The following is a 21,376-nucleotide window of genomic DNA, read 5'->3' as shown; positions in this document are numbered from 1 at the left end:
TGGTTGGCACAAACGAGTTCAGAGTCTAGGATGACGGTGGTGAAGGTCTTCCATGTCCAGGACACCTGGGTTGGGTGTTTGTCCGCTGAGACCTGTGGCTCAACCAAATTGAAACTTTTGCCCCTGGATCTTGACAACCACCTCCATCCCTCTCCTGCTGCAAACATGCAACAGTAATATAATCCACCCACCCACCAACAAATTGCACAACCACATTGGGTCTGGGGGTTCTTATGGAAAGACAAATGCACTCCCTTAATCATCATCATTTGCAATCTGGCTGCTCCCTAAATTAGAGCAGGCTGGGGAGGAAAGAGGTACAAGGCCATGGAATGTGGGGAAAGGCAAATCAAATTTAGGGAAACTGTTAGACCAGAGAGATTGGGAATTAGGACTTTGGGGGTTTAGCTCCCCCTCTACACTGGAAAAAGGCAGTTCCCTGAAGACTAAAGTCTTCAGGGACTGACTAAACTGATAACAAAATGTGGAGGGATGCAGGAGAAGGGAAGGGCACGCTGAAGTGGATAGTGGGGGAGAGAGACAGATAAGAGGTTGAGTTAGATCTGGAAAAGCAGCACAACAGAAGCAGGAAAAGTGTGGGAGACAGAAAACTCGACCATCAGCGAAATCTAAGATCCCAGAATTGCATTGGTCAGCGAGAGAGGAAGGAGGTTGTGGGGGGAAGAAGGGAGGGAAAGAAAGCAAGGAATAAAGGAGGCTGGACAGAAATTAGGTCAGGTAGGAAGCTCCAGAAATTCTAGAGATCCAGGAACTATTACAAGTTTGTGGCAGGATAACGGAAGAAAAGCCCAGTGCTCTGTATTGTAACTGGAGCAAAGGTCCTTTTCCCCCAGAATCTGTGATTAAATGAAAGCTTTCCCTGGGTCCCGGACAGCTAACAGGTTTGTGGGAGATATATGATGGGTATTAGATACTTATGCCATGGTGACTGTTTGGGGGCTGAGCACCTACCTCCAGGGCTCCCCTACACAAAGTGCGGTTGGGAGGTACAGGCCTCTCTCTAACCAACCTCTGGAATTTTGCCAGAACCAAAGAAACCTCAGAATCCAACTCTTTAGCAGAACATGCGACACCCAAGTCTGGTTCTTCCCATGTCAGTGTTCCCGGTGGGGGTATCCTCTTGGGCCATGTATCTGAAGCTTAGGAAAACTGACACCAGTTGCTTGCCAAGAAATGGACCTCAGCCGGAAAGCCTTTTTTATCAAAACATTTATTAAATGAGTAACTGCACACAGCCTGAGCTGTGTATGGGCTGTTAAAGGCTTGAGTGCCTAGCTAACACCAGGAAAACTGCTGCCCCTTTTTCGTAGCAGTTCGCAGAGCAGCTACTGTTCATAGTTGGGCCAGTCCTATGGCTCGTGAAGGAGGGAAGCATCCCAGAGCGAGGTTCCACTGAACTGGAACGGAGCCAGTGATGAGGGCACTAAGCCAACTCTTCCAGGCAGTGATCTTACAGGCTGTTCTTTCTGGTGTCCAAGCTCTTGTGCCGGGAAGACAGATGGGAAACGTGAAGGCTCTCTTCTGACCAGGATGAAGCATATAGGTGATAGAGAAGAAAGCCAGAGAGAGGCTGGGAAAGGGAGGCAGGTATTGCTTTTTATTGACTTGGTAGTGGGTTCTGCAGTAGAGCCCCTTTGGGTTTAAGAGCGTTTTTCTGTTTCCCTTCTTCTTCCTGCAACTTCTGCTGCCTGAGCTGCCATGCCTGTAAGCCAGCATCCATTTCCTGTGACAGCAGTACAACTCGTCTCTGAAACAGACAGGAAAACAGGGTGGATAACATCTGGGGCTTGGGCTCTGCACATATATCCTTTCACTCACAGATCAAAGGCAAAAGTTTCAGCTGGAAAATGACACTGTTGAGTGGGGAGGGGGACCAGGTCCTGGGTTGGGAAGTAGGAGGAAGGAGAATGTGTAGCAGAATGTCTACCACTGGTTCCCACCCTCGGAGTGCTCACTCCATTCCCCCCTCCTCAAAGCACTGTAAAAACCTTGAGCTGTTAAAACCTCGGTATAGGGGGTACGAGTTAGCTTATGTGTCAGTACAGCTCAAGACAAATTAAAATGTAAAGTTTTTTCCCTCCAAGTACACACAGGTTGCCCTGGCTTGGGCTCTAGCCACTCACTGCAAACTTCTCCCTTTGGGCTTTTCTTCGAAGCTGGCCTTTCATTGGAGGCGCAGGGCGGCCATCTGCAGAAAAAAAGACAAGTATTAGAGATGGCTGACAGCACCTTGTGAAGGCACTGTGACAGGGACAAGGGAAGAACCAGTCTCTAGTTCCTTTCTTCCACTTTCACACCTGTGATGGCTTAGTTCTCCAAAACCCATCCCTCAGTGTCAACGGTAAGATATGCCAAGAATAAGCTCTGAGGCACACTCCTACTCGATTTCACTTACCCCTCATTGTCCTGGAATTCAAGGTCCTTTGAAGTGCTGAATCTCATTTTAGCTTTAGAAACCCCCCACTCAAATAATCTGATCACCGTTCCACTCTCCATGAATCTTTGCTGAATCCCATCTCACTCCATAATGAAATACCTTCTTTTCCTTTCCTTTTAGCCCAGTTCTCATCCTTAGGCCCCCCCCCCCCTCCCAGCCCTATCTGTCCCAGAAATCATTCTCTAACCTTTTCAACTCTGTCAAATCTCTTTATGAAAGAAGTGCATATTGGTTATTTATTATTCATCTATTTGCCTTGGGACATTTATTGTACTATTGCTTTTTTTGTTTGTTTGTTGTTGTTGTGTTTTGTTTTGGCCTTATGTGGCACTTCAGATCCTCTTGGAAAGGGGTAGAGCACTGAACTATTATTAATTTTTAAAGATGTCATGCTGTTTTCCCAGCCAGACTTTCATGGATTGCATTCCTAGATTTCACTGTAGTGCAGGGTAGGCACACAACCACATAATCAAAATTCTATAACTATCTGCTGACTTGGTGAAAAGATGCAATATCTGACCTGAAGTAGTTAATAATGGAGCTGAAGAAAAAGGACACTTACTTTCTACAGAGTAAGAAGCAAACAGTGAAAAGTCTGCCCAAAAGTTTTGTGGAAACTGAGAGATACAATTAAGTAACATGTCCAAGACTACAAGTTAGCAAGTAAAGAAACCTGAATTAAGACTCAATTCCAGAGTCTTTCCAATATTCCATACTACTTCTGGGAGGTGCTAGGCTTCCTACAGTAAATAACGAACAGAAAAACCTTCACCATCCTCTTCAGGATCACACTTCTATAGAATCCAATAGGGTATTAGTATTCAGGTCTCTGTGCTGTTGAACGGTGCCTGGCTCCCGCTCAGTTCTAGTCCTAGCTTTGCTATTACCTAGCTGTTTGATCACGGGAACTCTGAGGCCTCAGTTTTCCCACCTGTAACTGGAGTCCCATATAGGGAATGGGGAATGGCTTCAACTTTTCTAACATCCCTCCCTTCTAGGTCTAATATCTATTTTTTCCTTCTTCCTTTCCTTTTCCTTCCTTCCTTCCTTTTTTTTCAAGGGAAGAAATTTTTCTGAAGGGAGCCCGCCATCCTCAGTCCTCACCCTTCTACCCCTCTCTTCTGAGATGTTCATTTAGGCAGCCTTTCAAAGAGTTCTCCCTGCATCTGGTACCAAATTCTCAACAATGTACTCACCAGGTAGAATGGTGGGTCTTTCTACCTTTTTAAAAATCGTCGCCCCTGAGAAACGTAAAGATCTTGTCACTCCCTCCCCCGGGGCGCCCCAAGTTAGAATTATCTTCTCACCCCACAAGATCCTGTCTAGCTGCACTTTCTATAGGCATAATTTAAAATACAAAGTAACCAGGCTGCTTCTCCCCAACTCCAAATATAAAGTTCAATACTATGTTCACTCACACACATCCCCACCTTAACCCCCTTCTCCCTCCCACCCTCAGTCCAGGGACGTTCCATCTCGGCGAAACTCTCTTAGGGACAGTTAACTGTCAGATCAGCGCTCACCCGCGTAAGACCAGTCTGGGAGCTCCGTAAGGGGCCCGTAGCCAGAGGGGTTAGCAGCCAGGCCCTGCCTGGGTGGAGAAAAACATTCCGGTGAGGATTCAGCCCACCTTCTGGCACCCCAGGACCCCCTTAAACCAGTAACTCACTGGAGTCGCCACTGACTGCCCGCCCGAGCCGCCACGCTACTGTGCAGCTTCCGGACACCTGCTGGGAAAACAGGGCAGAGTTGGGAGAGAGGCCGTGCACTCAACTCAGGGGTCCTAGCCCTGCCCCCGCGGGCCCCTGAGCCCACCAACTCCACACCCACTTACTTAAAAACAGGGTACCTAAAGCAGCCATGCTGAAGTCGCGGAGCCGGAAGTGGGCGTGGCCCCGGTGTCACGCGCTACGCCGCATGGGAAGTCGGAAGCCGCCATCTTGAATCTGGTTCTCAATCACGGGCCCCGCCATCTTGGGCCATTGTACGGAAGAGAGGGACAAAACTGCGGCCCTAGTATTTAGGCGACAGTAGTTGGTCTGCGTATGAATCGTCAGTACTGGTTACATGCTCAGTGGAAGTCGTGTCCTAGACCGAATCGTTCTGAGCTGCTCCAGCGATCTCTGCGCAGCGGTGTCTAGTCCTTTGAAATTTATGCCATTATCTTAGAGGAGTTCCCTTATTCTGTCTTCTGCATCACTGTAACATGTTTTTCCTCAGCCTAGGTGTCAAATCTAGAATGAATCGGAAAATTTGGGTCTCCGTCCTTATTTATTCAACACAATTGAAGAGCTTATGTGGCAAGCATTGTACTAAGTGCTGGGGATTCTGCAAAACAGACGTCATCACTATTCTGATAGCGTCCCCAGTCTAGCGAGAGAAGACAATGATGATCACCCACATTACTGTAACAGTACCGTTGAGATTCTAGCAGGTGCACAGGGATGCAAGAGCACCTGGTTCTGGGGATCCCAAACAGATCAGGTTCTGGCCACTTGCCACTGACAAAAACCCAAAGGCAGACAGACAGTGGTGAAACCAGAAAGGGATTTAGTTCAGTGAGACCAACACCAGGAAGACAGAGGTCAAGTGTCTGAGAGCGCTGAAAATACTTCCAGGTTTATACAAGGAAAATGAGGGGCAAAGGTGGGCGAGTACCTGCAGGGGGGCAGTGAAGGTCAAATCTATCAGTGTTTTGCTTAGAGTCAATCATGGGTGGTGTTTTGTGTCTCGGGACAGTGCTTATTGCTTGGGTTGTTTCATTCTCCTCAGAGGTTGCTATGCCCTCAGGGTCTTCCACCTGAGCCAAGAGACTGGCTGGAAAGAACCCAACCAAAGGGGCGCCTGGGTGGCTCAGTCGGTTAAGCATCCGACTTCAGTTTAGGTCATGATCTCCCAGCTCGTGGATTTGAGGTCTACATTGGGCTCTGTGCTGACAGCTCAGAGCGTGGAGCCTGCTTTGAATTCTGTGTTTCCTTCTCTGCTCCTTTCCTGCTCCTGCTCTGTCTCTCTCCCTCTCAAAAACGAATAAACATTAAACAATTAAAAAAAAAAAAAGTTTGAGGTCAAAATGGAGGCAGCAGAAGTCAGAAGTCCTCCAAGATGAGTGTTGGCAAGTACCCATTTGTAGCTATAATGGGAAGTTGATCTGGAGAAAGCTGAAGGCTTTCTTGGGGAATAGGTCTTGGAGCTAAGATCTGATTTCAGTTTTACAAGGGCTACCACCACATATTGTCTAATATAATCCTTGCAGCAACAAGGCAGGTACAGAAGTACCCCCTTAACCATGGTTTCACTTTCTGCAGTTTCAGTTATCCACATTCAGTTGCCCTATAGAAGCAGATACTCCTGACAAATTGTGAGGTCAATAGTAGCCTAACGCTAAGTTACAGTGCCCATATTTCACCTCACTTTATCTTATCACCTACAAAAGAAAGATGAATATGGTACAATAAGACATTTTGAGAGAGATCACATTCACATAACTTTTATTACAATATATTGTTATGATTTTTATTGTTATTAATCTCTTACTGTGCCTGATTTTAAATTAAACTTTATCATACGTATGTCTATATGGGAAAAAAAAACCCATAATATATACAGGGTTTGGTACTACCATGGTTATAAGTATCCACTGGGGTTCTTGGAACGTATCCCCTGTGGATCAGGTGGGACTACTGTATTGGTACATAGAAAACACAGATCTGTGGCTCCTTCCCTCTTTTGAATAATTTATTTGTCTTGGGGAATTCATTTATCTTAATTTTTTCATAAAAAGCTTAGGGGCACCTGGGTGGTTCAGTTAGTTGAGCGTGTGACTCTTGGTTTTGGCTCAGGTCATGATCTCATGGTTCCTGAGTATGAGCCCTGAGTTGGACTCCATGCTGATGATGTAGAGCCTGCTTGGGATTCCCTCTCTCCCTCCCCCTCCCCCCTCCCAAAATTAAATAACCTTAAAAAAAAACCAACTTAAGTGTCCAACTTGACTCAAGTCATGATCTCATGGTTCATGAGTTCGAGCCCCACGTCGGCTCTGGGCTGACAGCTCAGAGCCTGGAGCCTGCTTTGGATTCTGTGTCTCCCTCTCTCTCTCTCTGCCCCTCCCCTGATCTTGCTCTGTCTCTCTCCCTCTCTCTGTCTCTCTCTCAAAAATAAATAAACATTAAAAAAATTAAAAAAAAAAAACCCTTAATATATCACATCTTAAAACACTGAAGTAAGTACAGATGCTTTATAAATGGTGAAGCTCCTACAAAAGTGCCCATTACCGTGTGCTAGGCTAGACACTTAATGCGTGCTGACTGGGGGAAACTGAGGGAGTGGTGCAATGGCCTATCTGGAAGTTTATCATTTCCTTCTGCAAGACTGGGAAGTTTTTCCACAGGAGGTGGCTCTGAGCTGTGCTTTGAAAGAGGGGAAGGGTGGATCCTGGTTTAAGAAGTAAAAGCAGCTGTTTCAATAACAATAAGAGTGGTATAGCTAGGGCTGAACCAAAAAAAGGATGGGAACAAAAGAACCTTGACTATAAGCCAACAAATGGATCCCAAAATACTAGGCAAGGGCAATAAGACAGTAAGGAACTATTACCATCTTGCATTCATACACTTCATTTTCACCTATCAAAACACTTGTATATAAGTGATTTCACATGATTTTCATAATACATCTGTAAAGTAGATAAGACAGTCCAGGAAGCAATCGTACAGATTGCTTGTAGTTTTCAGAGATCAGGAAACGGAATCAAAACGTGGCTGTGGATTTATAGTTTGACAGTTGCAATAGTGACTGAATGCCACTTTCCCAAGCCTGGCTCCGTATACCTTTGGCTGTTTCTGAGATAGACAGCTGAGGTAGACAGCACTGGAATCCCATTACATAGTTCCCAGTTGGCAAATCAAATAGTAGAAGCCAGGGGCTGGAAAAACAACCTTCGTGTCAACAGTCAAGATTGACAGGAAAGATGACAAGCTGGCTACCACCATCACTATACAAAATAGTTGAACCAGCAATATTCCTCTCTTTCAGTAGCTCACACACTTGGGGGACACCATCGGTTTGCAAAATTATTATTATTATTATTATTATTATTTTAAAGATTTTATTTATTTATTTACAAATGTTTATTTATTTTTGAGAAAGAGGTAGAACACGTATTGAGTGGGGCGTGGGCAGAGAAAACAGGGGAACAGAGGATCCAAAGCAGGCTCTGCACTGACCTCAGTGAGCAGCTGATTGCAGGGCTTAAAGTCAAGAACCTAGAAATAAAACAAAAACAAAGAAACCCCCAACACAACAACAACAACCCCCCCCTCCAGAAAAAAAACCCTCGAGATCACCTGAGGGTTGATCACCTGAGCTGAAGTCAGATGCTTAGCTGACTGAGCCACCCAGACGCCCTTAGAGATTTTTTTTTTAAGTAATCTCTACCCCAACGTGGGGCTCAAATTCACAACCCTGACATTAAGAGTCACACACTCTACTGACTGAGCCAGCCAGGTGCTCTGAATTTGCAAGATTATAAAAAAGGGCACACACATGAGGGTGAACAAATAAGGTGAACAATATAAATTCTGTGTGCAGAAATGAACACGTGCAATACTTGAATATCTATGGGAGTCGAGGAGCCAGAGCTGGAGAACTTTGGGGGACAGGATGGGAAGTTTAATTGGGAAAACTGAGAAAGGTGGGAGGGGAAATGTCTTTGGAAGGAAGACGAGTTCAGCTTTTGACGTGGTTAGTATGCTGTGGACAATCCGTGGGTTGTAAATAGCAGGAAATATGGTTTAGGATTTTGAGAGAGAGAGAGAGAAAGAACACTAGTGCTGACAGCTAACATCAGCAGCCTTCTCAGGGACCTCATAGAACACTGTGGCAGGGGAAGGGGTCTGGCAATTGGACAGCTCTCCTTAATGACTTCATTAGACTCATGAACCACAGGAAAGTGGCTTTGTCATTCCAAACTAGATGTTCTTCAACCTCTGGACTTCATCTGGCAAAGGCTGGAATTAAGAGCAATGGGAAGCATCAGGAATCTGAGCTTCATGTCTTTCCTCTCTTAAACTCCTTGCTTCTCAAGGGATACAGCCTGTATTTTGGTTTTAATATTTTGCCACCCACTCATGTTTTTGTCCAGTATGTTTATTCAAATATCCTTCTGTGTGTTCCGTACACAGTAGCTTTTTTTTTTATTTTTTATTTATTTTTTAATTTTTTTTTCAACGTTTTTTATTTATTTTTGGGACAGAGAGAGACAGAGCATGAACGGGGGAGGGGCAGAGAGAGAGGGAGACACAGAATCGGAAACAGGCTCCAAGCTCCGACCCATCAGCCCAGAGCCCGACGCGGGGCTCGAACTCACGGACCGCGAGATCGTGACCTGGCTGAAGTCGGACGCTTAACCGACTGCGCCACCCAGGCGCCCCAGTAGCTTTTGTACAAATGCACTATTCTAAGAAATTAGGTGCTTTTAATTTTATTTATTAAAACAATTTTTTTAATGTTTATTTACTTTTGAGAGAGAGAGACGCACACACAGTGCAAGTGGGGGAGGGACAGAGAGAGAAGGAGACGCAGAATCCGAAGCAGGCTCTAGGCTCTGAGCTGTCAGCACAGAGCCCGATGTGAGGCTAGAACCCAGGAACTGCAAGATCATGACCTGACAAAGTCGGATGCTTAACCAACTGAGCCACCCAGGTGCCCCACATGCTTTTTATTTTTTATTTTTATTAAAATTTTTTTTAGATTATTTATTTTGAGAGAGTTTGTGAGCTTGAGCAAGGGAAGGGTAGAGAGAGAAGGAGAGAAAGAATCCCAAGCAGGCTCTGAGTTGTCAGCACGGAGTCCTATGTGGGGCTCTAACCCATGAACCCCACGAGATTATGACCTGAGCCAAAGCCGGACATTTAACTGACTGAGACACCCAGGCACCCCCAATTTTTTTTTGAATTAAGTAATCTCTATGCCCAACATGGGACTCAAACTCAGGACCCCGAGATCAAGAGTCACTGACTAAGCCAGCCAGGTGCCCCTGGGAAGCTAGGTGCTTTTTAAATCATCGAGATGAATAGTGATGATGTTGGAGAAAATATCAGTGAAACTGACTCAGGGTGACCAATTCCATTTCATTTAGTAACTCGTTCTCCTTTTTACACGCTTATGACCAAACTGAACTTTGAAGAGCAAACTATTTGGGAAGTATCTTATTTTACCTTCCTTCATTATCTTCCTCTTTAGGACCACTCAACAACGATCACTGTCAACCCATGCAAGAAATGTGGCAACTAAAGGCCACCCCTACACAATACGTTGCTTTGCATATTATTTCCTTAACACACAATTTATTGTAACACATTCCTTTTCTTTCCCCATGGCTGCTAAATCAATTCGGGCTAAATTTTGTGTTAAATCATCCAGCTTCAAGATGGGTAAATTATGACCTTGGGCTACTCTTTTTTTCTTGCAGCTGGGAAATCTCTCAGCTGTGTGTCATTTCACCAGAGTGGTCTTTTAAAAAGAAGTCACAGAGCCTGATGCAGGGCTCGAAATCACAAACTGTGAGGCCATGACCGGAGCCAAAGTCTGACGCTTAACTGATTGAACCACCCAGGCGCCCCACACCAGACTGGTCTTGAAGGTGGGTAGCTCTTGGTGAATTTCTGCAGAGTGGCAATGCTGGCTTTAAAAATGCCACAGTAGGGGCGCCTGGGTGGCGCAGTCGGTTAAGCGTCCGACTTCAGCCAGGTCACGATCTCGCGGTCCGGGAGTTCGAGCCCCGCGTCAGGCTCTGGGCTGATGGCTCAGAGCCTGGAGCCTGTTTCCGATTCTGTGTCTCCCTCTCTCTCTGCCCCTCCCCCATTCATGCTCTGTCTCTCTCTGTCCGAAAAATAAATAAACGTTGAAAAAAAAATTAAAAAAAAAATGCCACAGTTGGACTGTCCAAAAGGTGTACAAACAATCGTATTATTTACAAGTCATCTTTTAGCCTTAACACATGGTGAAGCGTTTCCAGATCCCTTTCCTTGAATCAGCTCAGCAACACCCTTTGTTGTTGGGTCCACACTGCCACTAAGACTTCAGATGAAAGATGCTTTGGGCACTCCAGCCTCTCCGACACCCGAGAACGGGATATTTTTGGTTAAGTGCTGCCTCCTGGCGGCAGCTCTACTGCCCGACACCTTCCCCTCCTGGTGGAGACCACTTCCTTTAACTGGGGATCTCGAAGCTGATGCAACAGCTTCTCCGAGGGGGCGGGGAGTTGAGACGCCCATCCGAGAGACCCCTCCCCTGGCTCCCGGCGGGCGCCGCTCCCTTCCTCCTCCCCCACGGGACTTTGCAGTCCAGAGTCCCTCCGGAGTTTCAGCTTTGCATCTCGGGGCCGGAGGCGGGGTTGCCAGGGTTTGGGGCTCTGGCCCGACCCCCGTCGGGCAGCCAGCGCGAGCAGGATTGGGAGGGTGGGAAGAGGAAGCTGAGCGTCCCTGGGGCGGAGGACGCGCCCAAGGGTATCCGCAGACACTTCCCTGTCCCAGGGGTAGCGCAGCTGTGCCTGAGCGAAGAGAGGGCAGGGGAGCGGGTTGCAGGCCACCTCGGCTCTCGGACCCTGGCGCCCTTCCCTTCACCCACCACGCTCCCCTCCTCCAGCGCTTCCTGAAGCCCGGGGAGGGGCGGGGGCTGCTTGGCCAGGGGGAAGGAAGGGAAGGGGACGCCGGGTGGGGTGGGTTGCTGGTCCCTCAAGGCAGACCCCGGTTTGGCCTCCGTATCCAGACCTGGACGTCGGGGGCGACCAAGCTTTTAAGAGGAGCATTGAGGGTGGTCGGCGGCTGGGTCGGGGTTTGGGAAGGCGAGGTCTCGGGTCTGCGGATACGGAACACCCAGGGGCCAAGGGAAAGAGGGTACTAAAGGGAGCCGGCAGTGGAAGGCGAGGCGGGGCTGGGGAGTGTGGGAGAAAGGGGCAAAGGTGAGGTCGGCCTGCTGGCTGGACGGGGGCGGAGGGGTGTGGGGCCAGGGTCATGGGGGAGGGGAGAACTGAGGGAGGGCGTCCCCTACGGGGTTTGCGGTTCCACTCTTGAACTCGCCTGCGTTCTCCTGAACCTGAGCCTCGCCTCCCTCTGCCTAGTCGTCGCTGAGCGGCCGTCGCATCTTGCTCTCGCAGCGCGCAGACCGGTCACCTGAGCCTGGACGTGGGACCAAGCGGCCGAGAGCTTTTCGGATCCGGGAAAGCGCGTTAGATGCGGGGCCTTTTGTTTTCCCATTAATGAAACAAGTTCAATCCGAACCATTCTAGGCCTCCCAGTAAAACAAAATGATACCCTCCCACTCCTTCAACCCATTACTGTCAAAAGGAATAAATACTTCCAGATACGACTTGCTTGGTTTAGGAGCCAGAGCAACAGACGCATATAAGTGGGTCAGAAGGGCAAGTTCAAGGACGTTCCCAGAGCCCAGGCTGCTGGGAAATCAGTCTAGGAGGAACAGCATTGTTTATTCATTCCTGTATTCTTCCAGCAATTATTCTCGACATGTGCTCTGCCCTGGGGAAACAGGGTGAAGAACGCCCCGGTGGTGCTTTCTTCTAGTGAGGGAGGCGCCCACAAACAGACGAACTCTGGGGGTGGTCGTGCCCTTGAAGAAAGTCCAGCATGGTGAAGGGGTGAAGACCGACAGAGGGAGGAAGTTGCTCCATCACAGACTCCTCAGGGAAGGCCTCTGGTAGTATGGTGTCTAAGCATAGACCTGAATGGAGTGAGCGAAGGGATGACCGATATCACGGGGTGGGGGGGAGGGCTGAATGTTGCAGGCAGAGGGAACAGCAATTGCGAAAGCTCCGAGAGGGGAGCATGTCTGTTGTGTGGCAACAGCAAGGAGGCCGCTGTGGCTTGAGTGGAGTGACAGTGCACGGGCCAGTGCCATCAGGGGCAGCGCTAGGGCTGTCTTCCTAGGACTTCCCTCATTTGCAACTTGGGCCTGACCCCAGACTGGAATTAAGGGGCAGGCCAGCTGGGCAGCGGCCTGGGTAGAAAAGGGCACTAAATTATCCTTGGGGTAATTCCGACATTTGGTGCCAATGAACTCTGATTTCTGTCTGGGTCTCTTGGTGAACCGTAAATTGGCTCCCATACACTGACAGAATCCTTGACGACTGCTTACCTGGACTGTTTGTCTCCAGAATAATTTTGCAACGTGCAGGTACAGGCAGAAGTTGCAGGGTGTGCCCCCCCCCCCCCCAGACCGGCCAGCCAGCGTTGTCTAAAGGCAGCAGTCACAGCTGGAATTCTGCAAATGCGCCCTCCAGTGTGAAGTGCCCTTCCCTGAGAGAGCATTATGCTATTGTCTACAGTTTAAATGGTTTAATATGCCCACCGAGAAACTGCTTCAGAGAGTTGCATGTGATGAATTCATATAATAAGCTCTAATTCTGAATGGAAAGAATGAGGCTTACCGTTTTTATCCCAACAAAATTGGTATTCCTCCACCCCTGCTAAGTAAAACATTCAACACATATTTAAATGAGCCGGGTCTGAAGGGGTGCCAACTCACTGGCTTGCTCAGGGTGCCAGGGCTGGCTCTTACCCGGCAACACGTGCACCCCTTGAACCAACTGGGGACCTGAACTGTGAGTGGGTGCGTTTGCAGTCGGGCATTTGGCTGTACCCCCACAAGTAGTCTTGCTTGGCGTGTCTTGCCTTACATGGGGGCTGAGTTCTGGTGCCCTAATGATGGATCCTATGCCCTCTGCAGGACCAAGGATAGATCATATATGAGCGGGAGATGACTAGGACATGGAATCAGGAACAGGGGAATGGTTAAGGGCACCAGGAGGGGACTGCCAGTCACTGGGAGAACTTAAGTGCTCAGTAAACATAGGGCTACGAGGAAGTTCAGGGGCTGAGGTGGGGAAGAGGAGGAGCTGAGATTGAGTAGAGAAGGTGCCTAGAGGCCAGCAGGCGTCGAAGCCCTCTGGGTCTGACCGGGCAGTCCCAGCTCCAGCCCGTCCCCTGGCCCCTCCCCGCTGCCGGCCAGAGTCACACATGTGTTTTCCTGTTTTCCATTTCGGTCCCCGTCACCCTCTGCCTTTTCAGCTCCTCGGAGTCAGCAGCTGCTGCAGCTCCAGCCTTAGCTGGCTTCCCTTCCTAGCACCTTCCCCTCCCCCGCCCCCACCCCCTGCTTGCGGGTAGCCCCTCCTCCTCGCACCTGCCCAAAGGTCACGGGACAGGTAAGAGGTGGGAGAGGAGGGACTGGGCCAGAGGGGAAGTGCCGGAGGAGGATGGAGTGAGCGTCCTGCAAATTGGCCGACCGGAGACCCAAGAGCCCGTTGTCTCCCGGCCCTGGCCCTGGCCCTGGCCCCGGCCCTCTCTAGGCAGAGCCCTCTTTCTGCCCAGAGACTTCAGCCTTACGCTAATGGGAGCTCTGGCCGCAGGAGTAAACAATTTCTTTCTTGTTTCACTTTTTTTTTTTTTTTTAAAGGGACTATCGTAGCCTCACTGGAATATAGAAAAACAAATGGAGCACTGGGGAGGGAGGAGCTGAGCTTCCAGCTTGGGGTGATGGGGGAATCTGGCTGCACCACAGTGTATGTGTTTTCTCTTTCTGTTGTTAGAGGGGGAAGCACAGACCAGTTGGAGCTAGGAAGGCAGGACATGGGGTCTCTAGGGGAGAAAGTGTCTTCTTCATTTAGCTCTTGAGCTTGACAGAGCAGCCAAGACCCTGAACTGTGTTCTCGTTCCTGGAAGAAGTATGCTTTGGCTTTGTCATTCACAGGTAGGGTTTGGGTCCAGGACTCCACTGGCTGCTGTGCTAGGCGTGGCATGCTGTGGGCCCTGTGCCCACTTTCCCTGAAACCCTGAATCTGAATTTTCACCCATAGGCTATGAGTGTTGTCCTGTAACCTCCACTGGGTACTCAGGGATGAATGCACCTCAGGCAGAAAGAAGACAGGGTGCTGTGTATCAGGAAGGCCGGTATCTCCTGGGGTGCCAGACTCTACAAGTTTCTCCTGTAAAGCCTGGCGTGGGACAGCCCTTTGCAAGAGGTCCTGCTGGTCCCAGGCTGCCTGAACGGTGGAAGCATTACCCGAGAGCCAGGCTCTCAGGGAGGAATGTGAGCTGCCAAAGACGGTGCCTTCCTGCCCACGGCTGCGATGCTAAGCAGTGGTTAAGAGGGGCATCTTTTCTCTGAAGGGCATTCTCCCCTGTCCAGTTTGCACAGACTAAGGAGTAAGATAGGGAAGATTGCACTGGCGGCACTTCCTAGTGAGACCGCTAGGGTGTGCTGTCCTGCTGGAGTGTGGGTTTCACCCCCCTCCTCTGGGTATCTGTCTCAAGATTCCAAGATAAAGGACTTCGCTTTTCACATACCCCCAGCCCCGGACTAAACCCTGCACACTGCTTCGCTACTTTCCGCCACAGTTTCCCCTTCCTTTGTCCCACCTTCCTCATCTCTCCTTCATCCCTTTCCTTTATGTTCCATTAGGACATATGCCCACCCCTTGGTGCCAGGAAATTTGGTCTTAAAAGGGCAGGCGGCATGACGTGTTTTTATTTGCCAGGCAGTGGCCATCCTAGCAATAGCATCGCTGCCAAGAAGACTTGTAGTCGCCCCTCATCCCTGCAAAGGGATGAGAAAGGGGAGGAGCAGGCTGGGAAGGAGGTAGCCTAGGCATCAGGCTGAAGGATGGCAGAGGCTTTCCATTTAATCTAATCACACCCTCCCCCAGGTAATTCATTAGGGAGCCATCGGAAGGCTTTTCCTGTCTGAGGGAAAGGCCGGTTGGAACTGGTGGGAGGTAGGGGAGATAGCACAGAGCTTGGGCTCTGCTGGCGAACCCACCTGCCTCCTTCACTGGTTTGGCACCCCGACATGTGACTTAGTGCCTCTTGGCGCTGCAGGCAAGCTTGGATGAGATCAAGCATTGGAGTGCTTAGCGGTATGTCTGGCACCTGATAAGTGTTCCATAGATGACAGCTATCATTAACATGAGTGTTGAGGGGGCTGCTGGAGGAAAAGGACTCTCTCCTCTGGAGGGATTTTAGGTATTTGTGAGGATGGCTTAGGAGAAGCTTGATCTCTGGGAAGGGCGAGCTCACCAGAATGTAAAGATGTAGGGTAGAGATAAGCCACCCTCCCCCACACCCTGGGGACTTTTAGATCTTCCTTCTTAGGTTAACCAAAGAGGGTTAGAAAGGGTGTGGGAAGGGACCGGCAGATTTCAGGATGGATAGGATGTATTTCTGTTGGTAAAAGAGAACCAGAATACCAGACCGAAGTAGATGGACTATGAAGCTAGAATATGTGATTTCCCAAAACAATGCTCAACTTTGCTCTTGGCCTGTCTATGCAAGATAGCTCAATGAAATCTCAGTTCCCCATATTTTTAGGAAATTGGACTAAACTTGTATGTGGGGAAGGTGTTTATAGCAATTATTATTATTTTTTTAAGGATGAGAGGGCACATGAATGGGGAGGGGATGCAGCCAGAGGTTTGAGTCTCATTTTCTTTTAAATTTTTTTAAAGTTTACTTATTTGCAGAGAGAGAGAGAGAGAGAGAGAGAGAGAGAGAGAGAATGAGCAAGCAGGGGAGCAGCAGAGAGAATCCAAAGCAGGCTCTGCACTGCTGTCAGCATAGAGCCAGATGCAGGGCTCGAACCCATGAACATTAGATCATGACCTGAGCTGAAATCAAGAGTCAGACGCTTAACCGAATGCACCCCAGAGCCTCATTTCTTGACCTTGTTGCCTTGGAAGTAGATTGAGGCTCAGCTTTGAGGTCGTGGCTCAAATTTGGGGGCAGCCATCCTTTGCTCTGAGGGGAAGTGTGCAGAGTTCTTCTCTTACGAGGCCCGTCACGAGGCATGGGGACTGCACTTACACTTCCTCTAATGTCAGCACGGGCAACAAGCCTTTGTGGCACCCTGTGCAATCTCCCCGCCTTGCCTTTCTTGTTTGGGGCGAGGGGGGAGTGGGGCTAGGGTGGGGCCTGGAGGACAGAGGCTTGTGCATTCCTTCTCAGGCCACCGCCCCGTGCCCCGTCCTCAGCTAATTTCCTCAGGGCCAACTTCCCTGGGGCTAAAGAAACTGCACCCAGTGGACTGTCATTTCTTCTGGGCCCTCAGTCCTGGAGCAGCGCTGACAAAGGAGATTCCTGAGAGAGCGCCTTCTTATCATAGAAAGTGCTGAGCCAAGAGCTCCAGGCTGCCCCTTTTGCAGATGTGAAAGGCCAGTGAACCTTAGACCCAGACAGTTGCTTAACACTCCTCTCCCCCTCCCTCACTCCCTCCTCCCGTCTTGACCTCTCCATTTGATTTAAATCCATAAGCATTTGCCTGGCCTTTCCTCTGACTGCCGGCTGAAAAGGAGGAGTGGTCAGGCCATAGTGCCTGGAGGCTGTGGCTCCCCAGGACTGCCACAGCGGGAATCTGCTGGAACCCAGGTTCAGGGAGTGAGTGTGCTTCCCGCCCTCCCCTCAGCAACCCCCTCCCCTCGCCCACCCCTTGTGCTGCTTTGCGCTGTCCAATCACTTCCTCTCCCCAGTGCCCCAGGCCCTAGCACCTCTCCACTTGGTCCGCCAGCCTCTCCTCTCTTCCTCTCCGCTGTCTCCCACTCTGCAGTGCTCTCGGGCACCTGCTGCCGCTTTAGCTACTTGCCTCAGCTTTGGGTCTTTGGGTCTCAGCTCTCCAGCTGCAATTCCTGGGCGGGGGAGCGATCATCAGCTGCCTCCCATCATCCCTAGGTTGGATCACCCTTTTCCCATTCATACCTTTTTGGGTGATGCACCTATGCTGACGTGGGGGATTGGACAGCAGGAGGCTGGAACACTAGGGGCTGCGAGAGAGAGATGTGCGGGAAGGAAAAGAGGACAATAACCTGTCTTCTTTCAGAGAGGAGTGGGGCTGCTTGGGCTCTGCTAGGACTGCAGACTTCACCTCAGGGTGGTTAAGAGATGCTCCGTGAGCAAGGGGATGGTTGTAGGTTTCCGGCAAGAGGTCCATGAAGCCTTTAGGTTTGCCAGAGTCAGCGTCCTTGGGGAGGAGAGAAGTTTGTGAGGGGAACCCACAGAGAGGCTGCTTGCAAGGTTGGTTCCTAATGTTGCAGCTCAGCACAGGTAACAGGTGAGACTGGAATTGGAAGGGAGACAGGCTTTTTTGGGGCAAGGCTGAAAAAAACACAGGCTCAAATCAGGAAGGTTATACCTGGGGACTGCCAAATTGCCTTGTATCCCAGCAGAGTCTGATAGAACCAGGATTTAATTTTCTATTTTGGAAATCTGGGGGGCAGCACCCTCCTAATGAGGAGAAATGCTGCTTTCTCTCTAGAGAATGAGTGCCTTCTCTTAAAAATTCCACTTGGGGTTGTTTCAAGGAGCCAGCTGGAGAAGAAGAGGTTAATGGGAGATGGGAAGCCAGAGTGAGCTCTCTGAGATGGTGGGCTGGATGTTGTCCCTGTTGACCACCATAGGCAAGAGTTTTAGGTAATTGCCAGCCACCTGAGTTATATCTTCATCTTTCTTCCTTAGAGGGCGATGCCAAGAAGCTGGTGACGGCTTTCTTCTCCTTCCACCATGGCTGACAGCATTAAATATGAAGTGGCCTCCCAGCAAGAGGGGGATGCCTCCCCTTTGGGCGATGAAGCCAGCTCAGGGTCTGAGCAGGTAAAGCTGAAGAAGGAGATCTCGCTGCTTAATGGCGTGTGCCTGATTGTGGGGAACATGATCGGCTCGGGCATCTTTGTCTCCCCCAAGGGTGTGCTCATGTACAGTGCCTCTTTTGGCCTCTCCCTGGTCATCTGGGCTGTTGGGGGCCTCTTCTCCGTCTTTGGGGCCCTTTGTTATGCGGAATTGGGCACCACCATTAAGAAATCTGGAGCCAGCTATGCCTACATCCTCGAGGCCTTCGGGGGATTCCTTGCCTTCATCCGACTGTGGACCTCGCTCCTCATCATCGAGCCCACCAGCCAGGCCATTATTGCCATCACCTTTGCCAACTACATGGTGCAGCCCATCTTCCCGAGCTGCTTTGCCCCCTATGCGGCTGGGCGCCTGCTGGCTGCTGCCTGTATCTGTAAGTGGGGCCAGGGCAGGAGGTGTGGGCTGGAGCGCCAGGGCAGAGGCTGGGATGTGAGTCCAGTAAGCCAGTGAGAAAGGAGCTGGAAGCGAATGCCTCCACAAACACTCTTGTTTTTATTTTATTATTAAAAAAAAAAAGATTCTATTTTTAAGTAATCTCTACACCCAACGTGGGGCTTGAATTTACAACTCCTAGATCAAGAGTTGTATGCTCTGGGGCAAGTGGGTGGCTCAGTCGGTTAAGTGCTTGGGCTCAGGTCATGATCTCGGGGCCTGTGGGTTCGAGCCCCACATCGGGCCCTGTGCTGACAGCTTGGAGGCTGGAGCCTGCTTCGGATTCTGTGTCTCCCTCTCTCTCTGCCCCTCCCCCACTCATGCTCTGTCTCTCTCCATCTCTCAAAAATGAGTAAACGTTAGAAAAAAAAAAGAGTTGTATGCTCTGCCGACTGAGCCAGCCAGGCGCCCCCTCTTGTTGTCTTTAAATTAGTGTGGGCTTCTTGTGAAAATTCAAATGGTAGCAACGTGTAAAAACAAGCAACAATAAAGAGAACACTTCACCTCTTTCCCACTTTCCCAGGGTAGCCCCACTAGCAGTTCGTATGCCCTTCCTGACTTTTTCTTGTTACTTTAAGAAGTGTAGTTTAAAAAAATGTAGTTTTCTTCTGTTTTTATTTTTTGTAAAGTTTATTTATTTTGGGAGAGGTAGTTGTTTTGTTTTTAAAATATGGGATCATGGTACACATATAATTCCAGTTTGTGCTTTATTCCCAGAATTTACCAGTGACATTTTCTACTAAGAGATCTATTTAAAAAAAAAATTATTTATGTTATTCCATGTTAATGTGAAGGATGTATTGTTTATTTAACAAATCAGTCCTCTTAGTGGCCATTTAAGCGGGTTCTAATTTGTTAGTCACACAGGTAATGCGCCAATGAATATCTTATTGTTTATACGAGCTTTTCTGTGGGCCAGATTCTTAAAACCGTCATTTCAATCTACCCTGACTTTTGCTCTGTCTCATAAGTAATGTATTTAAACCTATACATTCAGCAAAGCCACTTTGGAGGTCCCGAGAAGCTGATCGTCTATAGCCCCATCCCCCAGGGGCCTCTGTTCTGGAAAAATGGCCTCCTCGCCTGAAACCTTGGAGACCCTTCCCACACCCCAAATGTGGAGAAGCTTGGAAATTCTGTCATTTTAAGGGGCATCTCCCCCAGCAGCGGTGGCTGCGGAGTGTGGGCATTTTGTACCAGGTGTAGTTGCTCCCTGGATCAATCCTCTCCAGTCGGCTTTGTGTCCTCTTTTCTCGAGGTTTCTCCACTGCCCCATCTTATTCCTCAGCTTCCTCTCCATCCTGCCCCCTTTGACTGTTGTGCGGGGTCCTGGGTGTCTCCATGGGGTCCCCTTGTGCTTTGTGCGTCCGTGCTTGTGGCTTGGACTCCTCTTCGTGTATGGGGATGTTTGTCAGGCATGGCAACAATCAGGGAGGGGAGGAGGGCACTGTCTCTTGTTACAAGAAGGAGGCTTTCCCTTGAGGTCTCAGATGTGATCTATAATGTCTCTTGCGTCATTTACAGTTGACTTACTGGGGAAACTAATTTTAGGATCTGTCAGTCTTGAGGCGCTCTCCAGTGTGGGCATACTGTTATGTATCTTGTGTGGTGTAGGGATTATTCCAAGCAAAATTTCCAAGATGGCTGCATCCCTTGAAGTACTAGAATCCAATAATTTTAACCATCTCTGTTGAAATCTCTTTAAAACCAATGATATGTCTGCCTGCCTTCATAACTTGACATTTCTTTTGGTGACTCAGAGTCACCATTACACATCTCAATTCTTATATGACTATGAGGCCTCAGGCCGCTGGGGCGGGGACGAGTGTTGACTTCTTCAGGAGCTTCCAGGGTGCTGGCCTGACTTTAGTTCTGCAGTTTCATTCTTTATGAGTTCCATCTGTGTCATGTCTGACAGCTGTTGTTCCTTGACTCTGGCATTGTGCCTACCTCCATCAGCCACCCCTTTTTAAAAAATGTTTATTTATTTTTGAGACAGAGACAGAGCGTGAGTGAGGGAAGGGCAGAGAGAGAGCGAGACACAGATTCTGAAACAGGCTGCAGGCTCTGAGCTGTCAGCACAGAACCTGATGTGGGGCCCGAACCCATGAACCTTGAGATCGTGACCCGAGCTGAAGTCGGACGCTCAACTGACTGAGCCGCCCAGGCGTCAGTCACCCCTTTTTAATTTGCTGTGTCTAACTGGGGACAGAGATGTCCTCAGACCCTACAGTTGGGTGCACATACACATGCAGGTACACCCTTGTAAGGATATGGGCAGAGTAGCCACAGTTATGGTTTGTCCGCAGAGCTCCCCAGTTAATCAAAAGATACAGTTTTGTGCATGGATTTATGGCATATATATAACATAATTCTGATGGAGTGACAGATAAACCAGATCTGTGTTTGAGCCTGCGTGACCCTAGGCAGGGTGCAGTAACTGTTTTACTTCTGGGCTACTGTGTGGATGAAGTGAGATTTGGTGGAAACCATAAATCATGACTCAGGTGTAATGTATTGGTGATTATTATGTTTGAAATTATTCTCTTTTGGCTGCTTCCAGGACTTTGTTCTGTCTTTAATTACTTCAGAGGGACCTAGAGATCTGGAAGAAGGTTCAAAAGGGCAACCAAGATTGTAATTAAGAATTTAGGGACATATGATTCATGAGTTTCTTCCTTCAACCATTGTCTAACGAGCACCCAATACATGAACATTCTGTCCATACACTACCTATGCAGTAATATCTTGTTTATCTTAATATCTTGTTTATCTAGCCATAGCCATTCAGGAGAAAGGTAGAGCA

General features: G+C 49.0%; 2 protein-coding genes and 1 long non-coding RNA gene across 15 annotated transcripts in view; 2 read left to right on the top strand and 1 right to left on the bottom strand.

The window, feature by feature from the left end:
• LOC115516235 overlaps positions 1-10,038 on the top strand; it is a 34,385-nt gene extending 24,347 nt beyond the window's left edge. The window contains exon 3 of the long non-coding RNA XR_003969502.1: positions 9,924-10,038. This is a non-coding gene — a long non-coding RNA (uncharacterized LOC115516235). The remainder of the gene's footprint in view (positions 1-9,923) is intronic.
• Positions 1,213-4,346, bottom strand: MRPL52 (mitochondrial ribosomal protein L52). Of its 8 annotated transcripts, none has more exons than XM_030318680.1 (5): positions 4,293-4,346; positions 4,128-4,188; positions 3,982-4,049; positions 2,145-2,209; positions 1,213-1,768 (listed from the first exon to the last, which is right to left on the bottom strand). In XM_030318680.1, exons 1-5 carry the CDS (start codon positions 4,318-4,320, stop codon positions 1,619-1,621), a joined length of 372 nt encoding a protein of 123 aa, XP_030174540.1. In that variant the 5' UTR covers positions 4,321-4,346; the 3' UTR covers positions 1,213-1,618. The 8 variants fall into 8 exon arrangements, with proteins under 8 accessions (XP_030174540.1, XP_030174541.1, XP_030174542.1 ...); XM_030318681.1 differs by having other exon boundaries at positions 4,128-4,185; positions 4,293-4,342; XM_030318682.1 differs by having other exon boundaries at positions 4,128-4,185; positions 4,308-4,335.
• Positions 10,039-12,718: 2,680 nt separating the features above from the next.
• SLC7A7 (solute carrier family 7 member 7) overlaps positions 12,719-21,376 on the top strand; it is a 36,333-nt gene continuing 27,675 nt past the window's right edge. For 3 of the 6 annotated variants that reach the window (XR_003969499.2, XR_003969498.2, XM_030318672.2), the window contains exons 1-2: positions 12,719-13,670; positions 17,968-18,511. Coding sequence is in view for 4 of the 6 variants with exons in the window: in XM_030318672.2 (XP_030174532.1) it covers positions 18,013-18,511 (499 nt within the window). In the remaining 2 variants the exon portion in view is untranslated. The other 3 variants (XM_030318676.1, XM_030318673.1, XM_030318675.1) reach the window with 3 other exon arrangements.

Source organism: Lynx canadensis, chromosome B3 (assembly GCF_007474595.2).
Source record: "Lynx canadensis isolate LIC74 chromosome B3, mLynCan4.pri.v2, whole genome shotgun sequence".
NCBI lineage: Eukaryota > Metazoa > Chordata > Mammalia > Carnivora > Felidae > Lynx > Lynx canadensis.
This window is presented reverse-complemented; position numbering and strand designations above follow the sequence as displayed.